Source organism: Piliocolobus tephrosceles, chromosome 5, assembly GCF_002776525.5.
Source record: "Piliocolobus tephrosceles isolate RC106 chromosome 5, ASM277652v3, whole genome shotgun sequence".
Classification (NCBI taxonomy): Eukaryota; Metazoa; Chordata; class Mammalia; order Primates; family Cercopithecidae; genus Piliocolobus; species Piliocolobus tephrosceles.
The window spans coordinates 102878169-102893109 of NC_045438.1; the positions used below are offsets into that span (position 1 = coordinate 102878169).

At 36.2% G+C, this 14941-nt stretch overlaps 1 protein-coding gene across 2 annotated transcripts in view; it reads right to left on the reverse strand.

Annotated features, from left to right (window-relative positions):
• Window positions 1-14941, reverse strand: part of ADGRB3 (adhesion G protein-coupled receptor B3) — a 765428-nt gene that overhangs the window by 45906 nt on the left and 704581 nt on the right. For both annotated transcript variants that reach the window (XM_023230291.2, XM_023230292.1), the window contains 2 exons: window positions 12213-12311; window positions 11719-11890 (listed from right to left, as the gene is read on the reverse strand). In XM_023230291.2, coding sequence (XP_023086059.1) covers window positions 11719-11890; window positions 12213-12311 — 271 coding nt within the window. The remainder of the gene's footprint in view (window positions 1-11718; window positions 11891-12212; window positions 12312-14941) is intronic.

Consider the following 14941-nt stretch of genomic DNA (forward strand, 5'->3'; position numbering starts at 1 on the left):
CCGAACGATGATGTCAGCTTCATGAACCATTAAACGCTACTCAGAAAAAATATAAATCAAAAAAGAATAAATATTCTCCAGTAAATTCAAGGTTATTTTAACGGTCATATAAATGTCACAATTTAAGTGCTGGATTCTCTGCCACTTTTAGTGCCTCTGACACCTCTAATTTAGAAGGATTTGCAGAAAAAATTCTACTTGATTCTAAATGCTCCATTTTATTTATTTTTTTAATCTTAAAAATGTATCTAGGGGGCAGGGTGTGGTGGCTCATGCCTGTAATTCCAGCACTTTGGGAGGCAAGGTGGGCAGAACACAAGGTCAGGAGTTCGAGACCATCCTGGTGAACATGGCAAAACTCTGTCTCTACTAAGAAAGTACACAAATTAGCAGGGTGTGGTGGTGGGTGCCTGTAATCCCAGCTACTTGGGAGGCTGAGGGAGGAGAATTGCTTAAACTCGGGAGGTGGAGGTTGCAGTGAGCTGAAATTGTGCCATTGTACTCCAGCCTGGGTGACAAGAGCAAGACTCGGTCTCAAAAAAAAAAAAAAAAAAAAAAAAAAAAAAAAAAAAAAAAAAAAAATGTATCTAGCGAATCTGGATGCATTAGTCTTAAATATTTGTCCAACACTGTCAGGAAAGAATGATTAGATTTCCTAGTGCATACTTCTTATCACAGAAGAGAATACTTCAGGCAAGATGGTATCTGGAAAAAGCATTCACAGCTATTTGAATGCATTTGGATAATTAATTGAATTTTGTATCTGGTCAACTGAGAGAGGCTTGATTTTGGTGAACTGATGTGAATTGTGCTGATGAAGAATAATTGAATTTTTGTAAAAAGCAAGTCTGTATTTCAAACAAGCAAAACACACACACACACAAATAAAATAAGACAGAATCTAGATATTGCTTTCTCAACCAGAATATTAAAATATGCTGTATCAATAGTCATATTTGTAATGCCTGGCAATAATATTACTCTTTGACTTACCATTTGGAAAATCACTTAATTTAGGTAACAACTAAATTTAAGATTAATTAGATATTAAAATCATTGCATCTTTGAGTTCTTGTGAAATTAACATTAAAAAATTACTTGATACCAGCAAATGCAATTTTTTACTAAATCTATAGGAAACCATTTAATATTTAAGATAAATTATGGCGCAGTTAAAATCTAGACTTCAAAGTTTTCTTCTATTTATAATAATCTGTAATAGATCTTTCACCTGAATTGATAGGCAGAGGGTCAAATATCTGCAGGAGTAGCAAAGAACAGATATGTAACTAACACTGAGATATTTAGGAGACTTTAAGGCAACCTAATGGCATGTTGTAAAATACAAGAAAAAAAAAGGAATGGTAAGAAACATCACACAATAAGGTGAAGAAAAAACAATAAGCTGTCAAGGTTGTCTCCTGAAAGAAACCAACCATGCACTTCCAAAGTTATTTTGACTGGCTCCTGCTGGGGGCTGCTCTAAAAACTCTTGAAAAAGCTATAAACTCTGATGGATTTTTGGATGAGACATGAGTTCAAAGAGGTTTGTAGGGGTGTGTCTCACTCTTGTCTTCTGAACCAGGAGAGGGATTCACTTTATATCAACAGCAGCAGGCTGAGAGCTTCTAGATGGGTCCTTGCTCTGAAGGCAGCTGGCAGAGTGTCATTGTGGAAGCCGGTGCCAGAGTTAGAGATTGCTGGGGAAGAGCACTGAGCGATGTTTGGCAGTGTTGCAATTCAGACAAACCTCACAGGAAAGAGCTACACAGTTTGAAACGGGTTCTGTATTTAGCTACTGAGCAAATCAGACCCCGAATCTTCACTTTTAAGAAGACAGTTCTACCTACAGTAATTATTCTTGATTTCCTATTCAAGAGGATTATTCTAAACCAGGAAAATAAGTAAAGTTACATTCTTGTAATTATTTGTAATTTTTCCTTCAGGGGAGAAGACTTTCTTATGTGGCCTTTTATTTTTTGAATCTCATTTCTATCATTGTTTCATATTTGAACAAACAGCTCAGCTGTTTGTAATCATTACATTCTATACAAATCTAATCATGAAAGGAATGACTTTTCAATTTCGTATGTATTATGACACCTGATATAACCATTAATATGAATGAATTATGAGTGACTTCACATTATTAAAATATTAAATGACTTTGCTGATAGCAAAGCAAATACACAAAAAGTCTGCCATTTACTATACAATGAAAGGAACATATGCACTCCAGAGCCAAATTTCAGTCCCAATGACTTTCTATTAGAATCCCTTAATATCTAAAAGATCGCTTAATCTCTAAAATTGTTATACCTCTTTACCTTCAAATTACTTTTTATATCAGTTCGAGGAGGTCATATAAGCTTCTCTAAAGTATATGGCATGTGCATGATCTGAAAAATATGTAGCAGCATTTCTTCAGCAAGAGAATAGAAAGGAAGGAAAGGGAAATTATGTGGCAGACACCATGATCCCATGCCTTCTTCAGGTGACATTTCATTTCAGCCTCATGCCATCCCCTTTGTGGCAGACATTATTTCAGTGTCATAGAAGAGGACCCTGAAGCTTAGAGAGCTTAAGTAACTTGCTCAAGATCATAACAATAACAAGTAGCAGAGCTGGGAATGGAATCAGGTCACTTGACTTGAAAGCTAGTCTTCATTCCAATGTACCACCCTATTGTCTTACTGATCAAAGAATAAGATAGTTTAAGTGAAGGAATAAACCAAAACAACTATTTCCAATTGGTCAGAAATTAAGTTGCTGTACCATAATTTCCAACCTTTCCTGATTTAGATAAAAAATAAAAAATGAGTTAATCAGATAAGTTTTCACTCTGAACCTTTATTTAAGACACATCGAACCTCCAGTTATTAGTTTGTCCACCTACTTTTCTTTTTCTTTCTTTTTTTTTTTTTTTTGACAGAGTCTTGCTCTGTCAGGCAGGCTGGAGTGCAGTGGCACGATCTCAGCTCACTACGACCTCCGCCTCCTGGGTTCAAGTGATTCTCCTGCCTCAGCCTCCTGAGTAGCTGGGACTACAGGCGCCTGCCACCATGCCCAGCTAATTTTTTTTTTTTTTTTTTTTTTTTTTTGGTATTTTTTAGTAGAGACAGGGTTTCATCATGTTGGCCAGGCTGGTCTTGAACTCCTGATCTCAGGTGATGCACCCGCCTCAGCCTCCCAAAGTGCTGGGATTACAGGCGTGAGCCACCGTGCCCAACCTACTCTTCTTGAGTATAGACAGAAGCACCATACTGCTACCCAGAGTAGGGAACAGCTGGGAGGGCAGTGTGAGGCTTCCGCAGAAGAACTGTGGGTAACAGCAAGCAATGGTTTGATGTTAACTGGCAGGCATGACAGAGTTTGCCAATTTCTGTTATGAACTCTTTGTCTGAACTTTTTTACTGATACCATTTCACCCATCTTATTTCATGCTCTTGTTAACCCCTTAAATCTCTGCATGGACTAGGAGAATCATGTGTGAAAATCAAGACTGATGTAAATATTCATAATATAATTGCAATTTTGCTAAGTCAGGAAAGCTTAAACTGGAAGGAGAATTCGAATTTACATTTCCCTGCCTAAGAAGTGGGATGACTTTTGGGTCAAATGAGGTTGGTGATTTCTTGGAAAGGTATATAAGAATATGAGCATATTGTCCTTGCCTGTGTCATGCCCATGCTCTTACTTAAAAGCAGTTTTTGTGTGCCTCATTCTCTGTTCTGGTAAAATCCAGGTTTACTTTTATACCTGCAGACATTCTCCCATTACAAAGTACCTCATTCTATTTTTTTTTTTTTTTTCTTTTTAGAGATGAGGCCTCACTCTGTCACCCAGGCTAGAGTGCAGTGGCTCAATCATGGCTCACTGCAGTCTTGACCTCCTGAGCTCAAGCAACCCTCCTGCCTTATCCTCCTGAGTAGCTGGTAATACAGGTGCACACCACCACACCTGGCTAAATGTTTTTAAATTTTTTTTGTAGAGATGGGGGTCTCACTGTGTTGCCCAGGCTGGTCTAAAAGTCCAGGCCTCAAGCAATCCTCCCATCTTGGCTCCCCAAAAAAGTGCTAGGATTACAGGCATGAGCCACTGTGCCTGGCCCCACATCCTATTTTATTACAAATGAAACAACATTTTTCTGAAATGTGTTTCTTTATGAACTTTCAATCAGGCTAACAAGCATAAAGCTCTTAGGAACCAACTCCCATCTTGCTTAATTCTTTTATTTATTATTATTATACTTTAAGTTTTGGGATAACTATGCAGAACATGCAGGTTTGTTACATAGGTATACACATGCCATGGTGGTTGCTGTACCTGTCAACCCAACATCTACATTAGGTATTTCTCCTAATGCTATCTCTACCCTAGGCCCCCAACTCCTGACAGGCCCTGGTGTGTGATGTTCCCCTCCCTGTGTCCTGTGTTCTCACTGTTCAACTCCCACTTATGAGTGAGAACATGCAGTGTCTGGTTTTCAGTTCCTGTGTTAGTTTGCTGAGAATGATGGTTTCCAGCTTCATCCACGTCCCTGCAAAGGACATGAATTCATTCTTTTTTATGGCTTCATAGAATTCCATGGTGTATATGTGCCACATTTTCTTTATCCAGTCTATCACTGATGGGCATTTGGGTTGGTTCCAAGTTTTTGCTATTGTGAAGAGTGCTGCAATAAACACACATGTATATGTGTCTTTATAGTAGAATGATGTATAATCCTTTGGGTATATACCCAGTAATGGGATTGCTGGGTCAAATGGTATTTCTGGTTCTAGATCCTTGAGAAATCATCACACTGTCTTCCACAATGGTTGAGCTAATTTACACTCCCACCAACAGTGTAAAAGCCTTCCTATTTATCCACATCCTCTCCAGCATCTGCTGTTTCCTCACTTTTTAATGATCACCATTCTAACTGGCATGAGGTGGTATCTCACTGTGGTTTTGATTTGCATTTCTCTAATGACTAGTGATGATGAGCTATTTTTCATATGTTTGTTGGCTGCATAAATGTCTTCTTTTGAAAAGCGTCTGTTCATATCCTTTGCCCACTTCTTTTTCTTGTAAATTTGTTTAAGTTCCTTGTAGATTCTGGATATTAGCCCTCTGTCAGATGGATGGATTGCAAAAATTTTCTCCCATTCCATAGGTTGGCCTCTGTTCTGTTCCATTAGTCTATATATCTGTTTTGGTACTAGTACCATGCTCTTTTGGTTACTGTAGCCTTGTAGTATGGTTTGATGTCAAGTAGCATGATGCCTCCAGCTTTGTTCTTTATGCTTAGGATTGTCTTGGCTATACAGGTTCCTTTTTGGTTCCATGTGAAACTTAAAGTAGTTTTTTCTAATTCTGTGAAGAAAGTCAATTGTAGCTTGATAGAGATAGCATTAAATCTATAAATTACTTTGGTTAGTATGCCCATTTTCATGATATTGATTCTTCCTATCCATGAGCACGGAACGTTTTTCCATTTGTTTGTGTCCTCTCTTTATTTCCTTGAGCAGTGGTTTGCAGTTCTCCTTAAAGAGGTCCTTCACATTCCTTGTAAGTTGGATTCCCAGGTATTTTATTCTCTTTGAAGCAACTTGGAATGGGAGTTCATTCATAATTTGGCTCTCTGTTTGTCTATTATTGGTGTATAGGAATGCTTGTGATTTTTGCACATTAATTTTGTTATCTTGAGACATTGCTGAAGTTGCTTACCAGCTTAAGGAGATTTTGGGCTGAGACAATAGGGTTTTCCAAATATACAATCATGTCATCTGCAAAGAGAGACAATTTGAATTCCTCTCTTCCTATTTGGATACGCTTTATTTCTTTCTCTTGCCTGATTGCCCTGGCCAGAACTTTCAATACTGTGTTGAATAGGAGTGGTGAGAGAGGGCATCCTTATCTAGTGCCAGTTTTCAAAGGGAATGCTTCCAGCTTTTGCCCATTCAGTATGATATTGGCTGTGGTTTTGTCATAAATAGCTCTTATTGTTTTGAGATAAGTTCCATCAATACCTAGTTTATTGAGAGTTTTTAGCATGAAGGGCTGTTGAATTTTGTCAAAGGCCTTTTCTGCATCTATTGAGATAATCACGTGGTTTTTATAATTGGTTCTGTTTACGTGATGGATTACGTTTAGTGATTTGCATATTTTGAACCAGACTTGCATCCCAGGCATGAAGCCAATTCGATCAAAGTGGGTAAGATTTTTCATGTGCTGCTGGATTCGGTTTGCCAGTATTTTATTGAGGATGTTTACATTGATGTTCATCAGGGAAACTGGCCTGAAGTTTTCTTCTGAGGAAGCTCAAAATGTTAGAATCAAAATGTTAAAATCAGTACAACCACCTTCCGAGCAAGCTCAAAATGTTAGAGTCAGTACCCTGACCCTCCCTGCCCTGAGCTACTTATGAACTCTGAAATCGATTTAACTTTCTTTATGAGACTCATAAAGGCCACTCATAATGGCCACTTATCATGGTCATTGAACACCCTGACCGGAAAGCACAAAACATCACTTAGTCAATGCTTTGTCCTCAAATGTCATCAGTATTGTTTTTCTTTTGCTGCTTCAGTCATAGCTATCCAAAAAAAAAAAAAAAAAAAAAAAATCACTAGGGTCCAGGATCACATCATTTGCTTTATGTCTCCATATGCTTCATATGGTCCCAGAGAAGAATCGAACTCTCTATTATTCACCACAGGCCCCAGTCCATGGAAACCATATGTCCAGTAACCTTTCTCCATCTTCCTCTAACAGAAACCTTCACTTCCCTAATCTTCTAACCTCATTGCTCCCTTAGGAACCCATGAGTTTTGAAGTCTTTTATCACCTCCTCCTTCTTCTTCAAAGACCAACTAAAACAGCTGGCCCATCCTGCAGTAAAGGAAGGCACAGGTATACTCTTCCATGCTAAAGAGTCATACTCAATTTCCCTGTAAGCAGTCAAACCTGGAGGTTCACGTAACGATCTGAGCTATGTTATGTGCAATATGGACTCTTTACATATTTTTATCTAGTTATTTCATCACTACTGGCTTCATTTATTTTTTTACTAATTTACTTTGGAATATTATTCGTTTTACATTAGACAAGTAAGGGTGCTTGTCTGTTTTACATATTCACTGCCATGTGTATGTACATCATTTTGTTTATCTGTACGCCTTGTGGAAATAATAAGACTAAATAGAAAATAGGCTTAAAAAGGGTGGGAGTGGGAGAAGGAAGAAAGAAAAGGTTTTTATTTTAAGCATTTCCCTACAAGATGACTTCACAGGTTTGGATACAGATTTTGGGACCTCATCTGGTGCAGCCTATACCTCCTGCCAGTGCTTGGGAAAGAGAAAAGAGGAGTTTGGCCCTGTTAGTGATGCTTCAGAACAGCCACAGGATTCTCACACACTGATATAACAAAATTATCCATTTAAGCACTTTCCTTTTTTTCCTACCATTTAATGAAATAGTTTTATCGTGGCTTGTTTTGTATCACGATCTTGTGATTTTCCCCCTCTGACATGGAGCTGTAAGATTGTCTTAGAGCCAGGCACAGCCAGAGACAGAAAGATGAGAAGAATGTGCAGGCACCAAGAAAGTGGTTTCCTAGCAACAGTAACTATTTCAAAGGTTTCCTAACTCTTGTGTCTTTCCATTTCCATAGCAATGTGGGGAATAGTAAATAGTATATTCTGTTATCTGTTTAATTCAAATAAATTCTAAAAAACCAATGATGGATAAAAGAAGGAAAGCCTCTATACTCGTTGTATTAAATTCTGTCTTATTAGCTGTTATATATATTAGCTTCTAAGATTTAGGTTCTGTTGCTAAAAGTATGCATTGTGATGAATCAGATAGCTTCTTTTTTTTTATTCTTATTTCCTCTTTTTGTCTTTTTTTTTCCAGAGAGATTTAGTAAAGTAATTCAAAAGAAAAGTTATTTCAGAAGAAGAAACTGTATTTTCAAGAATATAAATTTTATAAAGTTTAAATATTAAGATTTTAGATCTGAAGGTCAGAACAAATAGTTCTGCAAACATTCAAAATTTTTTTAGTGGGATATAATTGATTTGGCAAGACAGAGTAATCATTTCTCCCTTTTCTCCTGATTTGAAATGATTTAAAAATTGGACCCACTAAAAGCAAAGGCACTTTTAAAATAAAGTAGGCTCCATACGCAGCACATTAAAAGTATCATAGTTATAGTATTTCACTTCTTTTCTCCTTCTTAAACTGCAAGGCTATATTCTTCCCCTGTGTAGACCACCTCCTCCACAGAAATAATAAATATGGGTAAAGCCTTCTGAATTCATATTGGGACAGTCTCTGCATTACAAAATATATATTTTACATTGCTTATATATTTTTAAGAAATAAAAGCCCACATGAATTTTAGTAAAGCAAATATTTTAAAGTGAAGAGCAGTAGAGATAAAACTATATTTCTAGGATCCAATTATAATTTATCAAGTAGATTAACAGATATAAATCACTACCTAATGTTTTACATGTAGCTATCTATTCCATTTGCTTTGGTAAATCTTTATGAAATTACTGTTCAGTGGAGACACAGAGGAAATGGGAAGATACTTCTCTTCGCTTGAACCGTGGTAATGTCAGGGCAATGTGATCACAAGTGATCTGAGATATACCCATTGCTAGTGTCAGGCAGAACACCTTTAGGAGGTCAAGAAGAATTTCCGTGTTCCAAATGAGGCCTCCTATGGTATCTTCCTGGGATCTGTAAAATCCTTCTAAACAAGGTGTTTAAATAAAATCTTCCTCTAGGAATTCTGAAGCAGAATTGCCATATACCTGAAATCTGCTCTGTGTATTTACAGCAATGTCATAGGGTACTTTTAACGTTCAATTAAAAAAAAAAGAAATACGTGATTTGCCATTTCAATGATGCAGATAAAGAGTGTTATGACACTCTGCTATTAATTCATTTTCTATAAAATTATTCAACTTGAACTAATAATTGAAAATGCAACAACAGAGATGTATCTATACTTTTATTTTCTATTAGTACAGAAAACATGTATTTAGAGACACCTACTTTAGCAGAAGTATTTATTATATGATTGATTTAATTACTTGTAAATCATGTTTTTGACAGTTAATGGTCCAATTAGCAGGTATGAAAAAGTTCTGAGGGAAATCAAGAATTTTTGTGCCAAGTATTTTTCTTCATGTAAACAGCAAACATTTGATAATTAGCCACCATAATATCTGCCACTTTAAAACCTGCATATTTTGATGATAGCTTAAGACTATCTAGCAAGCTTATTCTGAAGAAAAAGAGAAGCTTATATAGTGATGCAGCACTGTTCTACTCATAAACAGCTAAGGTACTAATATCTTCTAAAAACTGCATGTAGGTATATCATCATGTATCTTACTTAAAACCTGAAATACTTCATCCTTAATCATCAATCAAAAATGTATTATGTGTCTACTCATTTAGAACAATCTCATTACTTAATTATTAGCGATAATATTAATATAGCAGACCCATAAGATAGTTATAGTTGGAGAACACAAGCTAAATTATTATTCAATTTCCTCTTAATTTCTACTCCTTTGGTCTATAAATAATTCAATACTTGGAAGATTTTTAATGCTGATATTCTAGGTAGAAATTTGCTAAGGGAATAGTAAGGCTTGGCAACTGTAAACGACATCAGACTTTTTAAATGCTAAAATACTCTTCTCCCCTTGCAATGTGAAGTCACTGTTCATTGGTTTTCATTGATTTTCTTCATAGTGTGCTCTTAGAATACATGTGGGTTTATTACTGACATCTGTATCTTATTAAGACATTTATGCAGCCAATAAACATATGAAAAATAGATCATCATCACCGGTCATTAGAGAAATGTAAATCAAAACCACAATGAGATACCACCTCATGCCAGTTAGAATGGTGATCATTAAAAAGTGAGGAAACAACAGATACTGGAGAGGATGTGGATAAATAGGAAGGCTTTTACACTGTTGGTGGGAGTGTAAATTAGCTCAACCATTGTGGAAGACAGTGTGATGATTTCTCAAGGATCTAGAACCAGAAATACCATTTGACCCACCAATCCCATTACTGGGTATATACGCAAAGGATTATACATCATTCTACTATAAAGACACAGGTACACGTGTGTTTATTGCAGCACTCTTTACAATAGCAAAAACTTGGAACCAACCCAAATGCCCATCAATGATAGACTGGATAAAGAAAATGTGGCACATATACACCATGGAATACTACGCAGCTATTGAAAAAGGATGAGTTCATGTCCTTTGCAGGGACGTGGATGAAGCTGGAAACCATCATTCTCAGCGAACTAACACAGGAACAGAAACCCAAACACTGCATGTTCTCACTCGTAAGTGGGAGCTGAACAATGAGAACACATGGACACAGGGAGGGGAACATCACACACCAGGGCCTGTCAGAGGGTGGGGGGCTAGAGGAGGGATAGCATTAGGAGAAATACCTAATGTAGATGTCGGCTTGATGGGTGCAGCAAACCACCATGGCACATGTATACCTATGTAACAAACCTGCCCTTTCTGCATATGTGTCTCCGAACTTAAAGTATAATTAAAAATTAAGTAAAATAGCACATAAATATTGTTCTTCCCATCTGATAAATCAGGTAAAAGCCACTGGTAATCTCTGCACATCACGGCAAAACTATAGGGTTTATACTCATATGCACATGTGTTTTTTTGCAATGTGCACATTGCAATAAAGTTCTCAAACAAGCTAGATAATGCAAAATGACAGACTAGATTGTTTTCTCAAAATGACTAGCATGGCACTATGTCATGTGTGTTTTTGTTACCACTCATCCTTAGAGTAAATGCTAAAATGACTCATAAACCTTGTAAATATTCTCAGTGCTTGCAAGCATTCAAAATAATTTTCACACAGGTTGGAAAACAACATTTTATTTCTAAACAACTCAAGTCTGAAATCTCTTACTGTCCTGGATGGATCTGATGCTACTTAGTGTCTCCATTCATGAAATATGACTTCTTTCTTTCCCTACTACTGACAATGAACCTCAATCATGATCCAGATAAATGCTGATATGATAATACGTCTACAGTTCTTGGAGACAATCACTGCCATCCATATCAAAAGCAATATCCATATAAACATCCATATCAAAAGCCATAATCCATATCAAAAGCAATAATCCATCGTAATCATAACCAAAACTTAGCAAAGAGATAAAAGAACTAAGAATTCATCTTCAATGTTTTCTACTTAAAATAGTATTAGTTAATATATGCAATGAGGGTGTGCTGTGTGAAGAAACATGAGTTAGGGAATGAGCTTAAGAACTATCACCGCATTATGCTCATGAACTGTGTCTTTAAAACATATGCCTCTATGCCCTCTTATTCACTAGTTTTTCTAACAGACTTATTTATACAAATCACTCCATGTAGCTTCTCTTAAATCTATTCTCCCTGCCTTTTGACACCTCTGGTTTTGTTTTTCCTGGCATAGTCCAATCTGTTCTAATCTGCCACTTTCAGAGGGCTGGGGGCCCTCCCAAGCTGTCTCTTAAAGCATTTCTTCAGCTTTGATTCCCAAGTGATTGTCAATGGAAGAGACCAGCTTTAATCCGAACATCAAGATATTAAAAGATCATTCTTGTTAGCAGGAAATACCCTTCCAACCATCACTGTTCTCTATCACAAGAATGCTTCTCACCTCTCTCCGAAGAATGCAGTGGACCATGACTATAACAAAGCCTTGCAATGAATCAAACACAGCAAAAAGTATTTGAAACAATATGGAGCGTTTATCTGTCATGGCCAGCACTGCAGACATCCACGTCAAAGCCAGGAGGGGCAACACCACACAGGAGCTCCAAAGAGACGCCCTGTTGAGACCAAGAAAGCAACATTACGTAGCTGTACGTCACACCCCAGGCCATAGCCAAACCCCCATTCAACAAAGCATGTTCGTATGTGGTTCCAAGACCATTAACTTGGAAACCACAAAGCAGATGACATTTGAGAGTCTTATTTATTTTTTTATATACTATCCCACAATAGCTATAAAGACAGTTGCCAATTACAAATATTTAAATATACTCTCTGCTCTTGTATTAGCAAACACAATTTTTTTTTTTTCATCATAGCATTTTCTCACATGCACTGTAAAAGATTTGTAACAAGAAGATGTAAATGATTGGGACTAACATGGCGTTACTGGCGGTGGTGGCTGACAAAGCTGTTGTTGAAACTACTCCACACTTGGCACATTTGAGCGTCAAACCGCTATGAGGCTCACTCATCTGACTGCAAACAAACAGAACACCCACAAAAAGAACAAAATATTGAATTGTCACCAAAAAAAGTTGCTGCTGCAAGTTAGCTTTTAAATACGATTTCATGCAGAAAAGTATATTTATCAAAAATGAATGCTCTAAGTTGTTGTAAAGATGCGTTTATACTACAAATTATCTTTGTAACATTTACCTTTTAATATGGGCCTTTGTTGCATGCAAAACATTTCCATCATTATACCATAAGTGGCCCTGTGTCTATTTATCAAAGTTGTTCAATACACTGAGTTAAACGTAAGTATGTGCTTCTGTAGACACACAGTGAAAACCCTTTATTCAGACCCCGATAATCAAACATGTGGGGACTCCTAGCTCTGAGGATGTTCATTGTTAATTGCAGAAGGCATATATTTCTGTGAAAACCTTCTGAAATGTAAATAATTAGAAGTCCAACATAGGAGGAAATGGATTTTAGGAGTCTTCAATTATTTGTTGAAGATGTAGCTTTTTTCTCAAGAGATTCATATTTTGAAATTTCTTACAATATCAATGTAACGTTCACATTTTAGGATGATCTGAATATAGGGGCTGATGAAATTTGATGAAATATTAGTTGATAATAAAAGAGTGATAGTTTTCTGCTTTCATAAAACACATTTAACATAATCATTAAGTTCAAAATATTATTTCTGAACATTTGTCATAGACTCCAATCTCCTAGCATTTAAATGGTCTATTCTGGTGTAGAGGATTTTGCCCATAAATTCAGATTCAAACAATTCATACTCCATCTACTACATTATAGAAGCAAAGTTATATTACATGGAAAAACTTTATACACATTTCGCTTTAGAAAAGCGTACCTTGAAAATTACAGATTTATTAGAACATAAACCTTTCAGGAAAAACCAAAAAGAAACTACTTGAATTAAAAATTCCAAACACCTTGGAATAATGCTCTGCAGTGTGCACAGTGCATTCCTATGTGGTGTCTATGGCTAAAATGATTACTTTGTAGGTTTTCATAAAGAATCTTATAGTGGAGTTGCATTACTGTGTGTATAAGAAAAGTGGCAGAAGGGAGAAAGTTGGAAGATGCTCATAATTTAGAATCTCTGGATTATTTGAAATAAGGGTACTCACTTGTGAATAGTAATGATGTGAGATAACAAATCTGAAAGTGATTAAGTAAGTAGATTGATGAGTAGATCCTGTGAGAAAAATCAAAGCTTTCAGACATGGGTGTGGGGGTGGGGAATATGATACTAAATCCTTCACTTTACTGATCCAGTCCAGGGCATATGTACTAGACAAATGTGTCCAAATGTTTCAAAATAATATGTATCCATTAGTCTGTCCAGTTTCGTTTAGGAATGCTTTAATGGACATGCCGGTGTGTACATCCTAAAGGAGTACATAGACTAGTATTCTCCACAGTGGCTGCGCATCAGCTGTCTATCTGGCCTCAACCACAAAGACTCTAATTTAATAGGACTTAGGCATCTGCCTTTTTTAAAGCTCCATACATTATGCTGATGAACAAACAGGAACAAGTACCACTTCTCTAACTAAACATTTGAATTTCTTTAATCTTGTTAAATCTGATCAGATTAATATGAAAAAGGGATAGATTAGTTACATATTGTTTCCTTTATCACAGAAGATAGGCTGTATGGTGTTTATACTTCAAACACTGATGCAGTTGTCTTTCTTAGTCTAAAAATACACTGCCTCTAGGCTCTGAAACAAGATTGAAAGCCAAATATTACTAAAAAATAATTTTAAGTACATGGTGTATTTTAGTTCTGAAAACTGTGATTTAATACAATCATAGGCCTGTCTGAAGATAAATTTTAAGCCACTATTTAAAATGCTTATTTGTCTTTATTTGAGATTTATTTGAGGCTAACTACAAGATCTATGCCTACTTCCCTTAGTCAGGGCTAACTGTTCAAAACTATGCTTGATGTTAACTGGTAGGACACTTTTGGCATTCTATTACTGGATGTGCATGAAGTAGAATAAAGATAAGTTACCTAGAGACATGCAATGTTTTTTCCTAGTTTATGTGACCACTATGGAAATTAATATAATATGAAAAACACATAGTCTAGATGCTAAATTGGTTGCTGCATTGAAAAATAAGATCTTGTTTCTTTATTATAGAAGAAATTACGCATTTATAAAATTAAAAGTTCAAACAGTAGGAAAAAAAAAAAAAAAAAAAAAAACTTGAGTTGTCCATACATTTAAATTTAACCAATATATCCACCAGGGCACCAGGGTAGGATCACATTATAGAAGCAAAGTCACATTAAATAGAAAAACTTTACACACATTTCTCTTCAGGTCGTTCTGTCTACTCCAGTTATTACTGTGGATCTTAAAATCTACAGGTTCTAGTTCCCTTCTCCATGTTATTTTTCTCTTTTGTTTAAAGAAAAAAAGTCTGACTGATTTATTGTTAATAACATAAAATATTCCCTGGAAAGGAAATGTGCCAGCCTCTCTTTAAAAAAAATCACATGAAATTTGTAAAGGGTACTAGGAACTCAGTTTCTTTAGTTTCAGGTAGGTAAGACAAAGAAATTTAAGACAGTAGACAAGAAAGTTCCACTGCAGAAAAATAGAGAAACTTAAATT